The sequence below is a fragment of the Daphnia pulicaria genome, chromosome 4 (assembly GCF_021234035.1).
Source record: "Daphnia pulicaria isolate SC F1-1A chromosome 4, SC_F0-13Bv2, whole genome shotgun sequence".
In the NCBI taxonomy this organism is placed as follows: Eukaryota; Metazoa; Arthropoda; class Branchiopoda; order Diplostraca; family Daphniidae; genus Daphnia; species Daphnia pulicaria.
The window spans coordinates 230,080-237,316 of NC_060916.1; the positions used below are offsets into that span (position 1 = coordinate 230,080).

General features: G+C 41.4%; 1 protein-coding gene across 1 annotated transcript; it reads left to right on the plus strand.

The window, feature by feature from the left end:
* The first annotated feature begins 3,817 nt into the window (after positions 1 to 3,817).
* On the plus strand, positions 3,818 to 6,378 carry LOC124336202. Its single transcript, XM_046789913.1, has 10 exons — positions 3,818 to 3,994; positions 4,055 to 4,111; positions 4,197 to 4,289; positions 4,355 to 4,606; positions 4,688 to 4,838; positions 4,955 to 5,082; positions 5,152 to 5,280; positions 5,350 to 5,516; positions 5,598 to 5,871; positions 5,949 to 6,378. The coding sequence occupies exons 1-10, from the start codon at positions 3,832 to 3,834 to the stop codon at positions 6,053 to 6,055; spliced, it is 1,521 nt and encodes a 506-aa protein (XP_046645869.1). The 5' UTR covers positions 3,818 to 3,831; the 3' UTR covers positions 6,056 to 6,378.
* The last annotated feature ends 859 nt before the right edge of the window (positions 6,379 to 7,237 follow it).

Below are 7,237 nucleotides of genomic sequence, written 5' to 3' on the forward strand. Positions count from 1 at the left end.
CCTTGCCTCATGACAATGGCAGTTCGCTGAAATTGTTTTCTATAATGTTGCCATCCGGTGTGTGTTGGCTACGGACTTGGTCTTGCTCCCCAGTCGCCAACATATTTGTTTTCATAAATGTCTTGTTTTTAAAAATTAAATTGGTTTTTATTTTAATTTTTTAATTCGATTTTCCAAAATCCTAAATTTCAGAAATCATTTTGGTTTTTTACTTCAAATTCAAAACATATTCCATTTTTTGAATTTATTTTGTATTTTCAACTTGGTTTCAATATTCGAATCGATTATCAATTTGTTTTCAAATCCAATTTTGTGATCGATTTTTGAAAAAAAAAATTCAGAAAAAGTGTTCGTTTCGCACCCTAAAATATCAGTTTTTGGGTTTTTCAGTGCAGAAACAGTTTTTCAGTGCAGAAACTATTTCTTTGTATTAATTTCCTTTCTTATTGTTTCTTATTCAGGTGTCGTTACTCGTTAGCTAAATTATAGTCTGCAAATTGCAATCTGGGATGGCGCGGTTTTGCATGCCAGATTTGGAAAATGAGTCGAAATTTTTTTTTAAATTTTATTATCGAGTTATTTATTGAATTCTAGTCTTTGAACAACACATTTAAAAAAATGATAAAAAAAAAGAAAACTAAATAATAAATCGAATAATGCGATGAAACTAGATTGAAATCATAAAATGCAGCGCTAATAGATAGGTAAGAGAATGTATTCAGATTCAGCAGTTAACAACTATTTCAATTAAATAACGAAAAGTAATTGCGATTTTGGGCCAATCACAACAAATTTCCATTGGAAAAAGATAATGCAAGAGGAGAATAGAATTGTCAAGAAGCGGTCTGTGTTGTCCAGGAACGAGTTTAGGATTGATTTCGGCAATTAGCGACTGTGCAGAAGTCGGAAGATTAGGCAGAGGTGATGCCGTTTAGTCCATGTCGAAGAATTGACCATCGTCCATCATCAGACCGGAATCATCTTTGTCGTCGAAGAAAGGAGCTTGCAGGTAAGGAAATCTGATATCAGCGAGGGAGTAGTAAGGATCGCGTAAACCGCCAATTTTGCGGAAAAGACCACCCAAACAACCTTGAGCGTCGCTTTGAGGTTGCTGACGTTGGGGATCGGATAAGAGACTCTCAATCACCGCATCCCGTAAGAGCTGGATATTCTTTTTCGAAAGTTTCACTTGCGTCTTTTTCACGTTCGCCTTTTTCACTTCCGCCTTGTTCACTTCGGCCTTTTTGGCCACCTTAACCGGATCTTCCTGGATCTCTTCCGTCTTGTCATCCGCGGAACGCCTGTACTTCTTGCCGCCGTATTCCATCTTCACGGGGTAGGTTTCCTTCTTCTTCTCGTATTTAGGAACCGGAGCTTCGTACTTGGCAGTGGTGGTAGGAGCTGGATAAGTGGTAGGAGCTGGATAAGTTGCCGGAGCTGGATAAGTTGCCGGAGCTGGATAAGTTGCCGGAGCTGGATAAGTGGCTGGAGCTGGATAAGTGGCTGGAGCTGGATAGGTGGCTGGAGCTGGATAAGTGGCTGGAGTAGCACCGTACATTGTAGGGTCGGCTAAGCTGACGGATACCAATCCGCACAGAGCGGCTAGCAGGAAAGATATCTGTCAATTTTACAATCAATCAAATTAAAGATAAAATCTCAATTAAAATTACAAAATAAAGCTTATCAAATACCTTCATCGCCATGGTGAGAATGTCCAACTTGTCAATGCCAAAGACGAATGTCTTGTGTGTTTATCCACGCTCAACATGACCGGTTTATACGCTCTGGAGCGTATGACGACAACGTCGTATGAGTGTCGTACAAGAATCAAAACCGAATTGTTCGCAAGAACTTATTATTCGGTATCTAATTGTATATATACCGAATCCAGGTGTTATTCTCCAAGTTAAACGAAGCTGCTGGGACACCTACTCACCTGTGATGGACATTATTACGGTATCTTTTTATTTGTATAGACCAACAACAGTTCGAGGAAAGTGCTAATAACATTTTGGCACCTGTACGCGTTTTGCGCTAGAATAAGGTAGGTGGGTGACCTTATACTGTTTGGAAATTCATTTTTATAATTCATAGATGTCTAGAATCATTCGATCGGCATATTCTATGAATAGCTGAATTAGGATATAAGGAATTTTTCCCGTCATCGATTGACTTGGGTTGTGTTTGATGGATGGTGAAAGAATGAAAAGACTTGTCGCATTCATAACCAACACCCTACATGGTATTTCGGGGTCGAATCAATAACTCTGACTTGACGACAACATTCATGAATGCTCCGCATTTTCATGCTTAATCTCAATATTAAGTATATAAACAGGGCCGATGAACTCTAAGATTTTCCTAGTCTGTTGAATTGCGTCATGTAGGGAAATCTGCTCCTATATAAGAGTGGAGACAATGGCGATTCAATGCACGCGAACAATGTGGAATTGTCCGTCCACTTGCGAAATATAGTTGCCGTCCACGAATTGTTTCAATGAGCACATACACAACTTGTCGGTCCCTCAAAGTCTATTAACGTCATTTCTCCCTCAACTCAATCAACGTCGCATTTCATTTGAAGCTGCTGCTGCTGACATCACTTGAAAATAATAAATAAATATTTGAATGAACTTTTCTCAGCTCCTTCCCGTGATGTTTCTTATATTCCCGCGGTTATTTATCGCTGCCGGCCTGGCCAGCACCAAAGAAAACAAAGAGCTCCTCTCTCTTTTTCATCTTTAAGAGCGGCGGCACTTGTCGCCCAGCTCCTTCGTGCAATATCTTTTATAAATCTCCCGACAGACATCGTCAGCAGAACTTGTTGTTTTAGAGTGGCGCTGCGTGACCAGAATTGCATCACAATTTTTTGTCTTTCCCTTTTCCCCCAAACCGAATATAATAGCGACCGATTTTATTTCTTTTTTAGAATTAATTAAAAAAATACACTCAATGGTTTTGACGTTGAACCGCGCGGTAGGCTCTTCTATATGCCACCAAATAAGGAGCGAAATCTAATCTATACCTGTCCGGTTCTACATTCAGTTTAAACCGCGCGCGGTGACACACAAAAAGAAAAAAAGCCTACACAAACACAACTTTTTTGTTTATTCAAACATTAAAGCACTTATCTCGAAATAGGAAACAACTTTTTCCCACAAAACCTCCCCGATTAATCAATCAGAAATCAAAACTGTGGGATCCATTGTTCCGCGGAGAGTTCAAACGGGCACGGAAATTTCAAACGGAAACGCAATAAATTTATTATACATTAGCCTGACATTATAGCAGACAGCAACGCGAATCATCACCAAAATCGGTTTTTGGAAATAAATAAATAAATACAAAATCTTTCGTCTGCTGTGTGGTATTTCCTTTTTGTTGAATGATGGATGAGCCTTAAAATGTGTATTTCGTCACGGGAAAAATAATTTTTAGTAAAAAAGATTCGCTGGAACATTTTTGGCGAATAAACTATAAACCTGTCAGGCCAAAATAAAAATTTGAATCCATAAATATTCCGGTGGCTGGTATGGACAGCCCTTCATCCATCAATCGGCGTAATGTGGTAATGGTGGTGGTGGTGGGGGGTATTAGTCTGTTTCACGATGATGATGGGCCATTCGTTGATGGATTGAATAATAAGGCACCGCCCGTTCATTCCTTCCAGGCAGCGGAATACAACAGAGAGACACATTCTTCTCCTGGAATTTCCGACTTCATAGAAAACTGACTTCTTATTGGTTTCCATTTCATTTCTCGTATATGGCCGAGTATAAAAAAGGCTCGGGTCGTTCACATTCGTCCATCACATCCTTTCAAAAGTTGGCCATGTTCGGTTCATCTCCAGCATCCACCGTGTCCGTCCTGATGGCCGTCCTGCTGGCAGGTGTGTCTCCGGCCGCCTACCTGACCAACCAGTGGCCACCGCTGATGATCAATCAACCTTATTATGGCTTATTCTACTTGCCTTATCGTCATTACGACTCTACAGGTATCGAATTCATTTTTCAAATTTATTTGGCGCGAAAATTAAATTCAAAAATCGGTTCAGGTGTCCATTCCTGGAATTCAATCGACCAATTGCCCAAAAACAATTTCGAGGAAGAAAGTAAAAATAAAACAAAATAATTAACAAAACTTTCTAGACTTGGATGATTTTTCTGACACACATTTTCGACTATAAAATAAAACAGGCGTCGAGCCAGCAATAACTGACATTGAAGGCAGAACTCCCGTCCGGAAACTTTACTCCGACCGTCCCGACGGAAGCAACAACTTCCCCTCGGGTAATATGCAGCACAATAACAAATTTCAATTAACTAAATTGTGTGATAAACTAAATAAATTTCAGTCACGGAAAGTCGTCTGCAGTTGGGTCCGTCGCTACGGAACGCATTCCCCAACTTGGCGTCGACCATTTCATCATCTTTCTTCTTCAACAATCCATCCGTCGGGCTGTTGACGTCGTTCGGTTTACTGGATGGAACGTCTTGCACGTCGCCCAACGCCGAGGCCGGCATCTGCACCAATTCCAGGCTCTGTTCCAGCTACGGTGGCCGATCCAGCGGCTCGTGCAGTTCATTCGGCAACGTCTGTTGCATCAGTACGTCAAAATTTATAATTCTCCAACCGAATTTTCTCCCATTACGACATCAATTTTACTTATGTCAAAAAATCCAAAAAGATACGGTGACTCGATGCGGGGCCACCGTGACGCTCAACAATACTTACTGGCAGGCGCCGACGACGCTCAGCGCCGAGTCGACGTGTTCCCTCGACGTTAAAATGGACCCGACATTGCCGGAACAAAGGAGGAATCCAATCTGCCAAGTTCGGTGAGTCTATTATATAATATCCGTCATCCCACGCGCAGAGCCCAAACCAACACAACGGACTTGATTATTGTATAGAAAAAGAATTGATGAAATATTGATGTGTGTGTATATAATAGATTGGATTTCGAAGCTTTCGCCATCGCCGGACCCAATACCCAGACCGTTTGCACTACGGACAACTTCCGGGTGAGCGGGACTGCCAATAAAGTGCCGATTATTTGCGGCCAAAATGTCGGCCAGCACAGTAAGTTAATTTCGGTGTTATCATCGTGTATACAAGGTTATTCTAAATGACGTCCAAATTCGATTCCAGTGTATTTGATTGCCCCGTCGTCGACGGCTGATGTTCAATTGATATTCACGTTGGGCACTGGCTCGGCACAGGATCGTAATTGGAAGATCAGGATCAGTTTACTTTCCTGCACTTCTACGAATTTACTTGGTAGTATTATTATCTGCTCTGCGTCACAAGGATCGATCCTATAATTTTATTTTATTTTTATTTAAAAAGCTCCTGACGATTGTCTCCAGTATTTCACGCAAAGTATCGGGACTGTCAGATCGTTTAATTGGCGTGAAGTGTCGCCATCGGCGACAGGGCCCCGTCAGCTGGCCAATCAGGACTACAACATTTGCTTCCGGACGGAGCAGGTCACCAACACCAACGCTTTCCCTAGGGTAAGCACTTGTGTCATATTTTCGGCGTCAATTTAAAATGAATTTAACTCTCGTTTGAAATTTGATATATCTTCCAAAAAGGTCTCGTCGTCTATTTGTTACAGTCCGTGTGTCATCACGACCGTAGCCGTTGCTCCGCAAATGACGCCGTTGGCGTTGAGTTTGACGGGCGACTCGACGGTTGGATTTCTTCCGGCCGGAGCTGGAGCCGGAACGGCCTTCAATCAGTGCGCCAACACCGACTACATCGTCATCGACGGGGCGGTAGATGCGTCGACGCCGGCCAATTTTAACGATCGATTTTGCGGCAACAATTTGAACGCCGTCGCCCAAACCACTTCAGTCACCTTATGCTGTAAGATATAAGGCGCGATCTATTTTGTAGTTTTTGTCTATTGATTTTTTAAAAATTGTTTGATTGTGTTGCCTTAGCAACGGTCAAGCCGTTCAACATTTACTACCGGACAGACGGATCGGAGGCGAACACCGAGCTGGGCAATAATGGATTCTGCTTGCGATATGAGCAGAGAGCTTCTTAAAAAATTTTTGACAGTTTGTGAACATCACGGTAGCTGCTGCAGCAGTAGAGAAATTATTCACGGGAAAATTTTTCATTTGATCGAATCATTGTTTAAACGATTTAAAAGAAAAACGGGGGAAATTTGAATAATTCCCATGTGAATTCGATTCGTTCCCTGTGTACCCGTGAATTTCCATCAACACCAAAACATTTTCTTTTTTTCCACCGTCCCCCCTTTTGTATGTTTTATTTGATAAGAATTTGAATATTATTTAATAAAAATCATTCCTTCATTTCACGGGTCGTGTGTCTATCGAGGCCGAATAAATATTGAAAACGGGATTTATTTAGTTATAGAAACGTTACGTCCTTTTCGAGTGTGCAAATGTGCTGTATGAAAAGTGGGCGGGTTTTGTTTTATCAAATGACAATCCTCTTTTGTTTTGCTCACCCTTCCCCCGTTTCGAGAAAAATCGTCATGGCGGCCATCATGGATTTTCTTCGCGCGAGAAGAAAGACTTTGAATTTTAAGGGGTGGGGTGAGAAAAATTCCGTTCCCGCCAAAAGATATGGAACAAAATGGCGTCATTTTCTTTTTTTTTTTACCCTTCCCCCTTTTCGAGAAAAATCACCACGGCGGCCATCATGGATTTTCTATTCGCGCGGGAACTTTGAATTGAAGGGGTGGGGTGAGAAAAATTTCGTTATCTTCCTTTCCGCCAAAAAGTGTCTTGATTTCTTGACTAAAAAAGGACGGGGGAGTAAAAATAAAAATCCTCTCTCATCCCGTGAATCCGTGATTCACATAACAAGAAATCCAAGTTACTAAAACATTACTAATTCGTAAGATTACCTTGCGAAGATGAATGAATTACGTCATTTCATGAACTCGAAAAAAAAGTTCTCAAAGTGGGTGGATAAAACATCAATCAAATATTGACTCCAATAACAACCGGGCGGTTTATTCCATTAAGGGTTACGGAGTTTCCTCTGATCTTTCAAGTACCCACACACTCCATTGGGGACTCTCTGGATGAAGTTACTCGACACCTATAAACTCTCATCTTGTATGTCTGAGAAATAGAAGAAGATCCATCCAATATACCTGAGAGATGACAGATTGGTTTCCCTTTCATCTAAGTAGGCGCTGCTGCTGCCGGGACTTCTTGCGGGACTTGCAATAATTGTCTATCTCGTAACA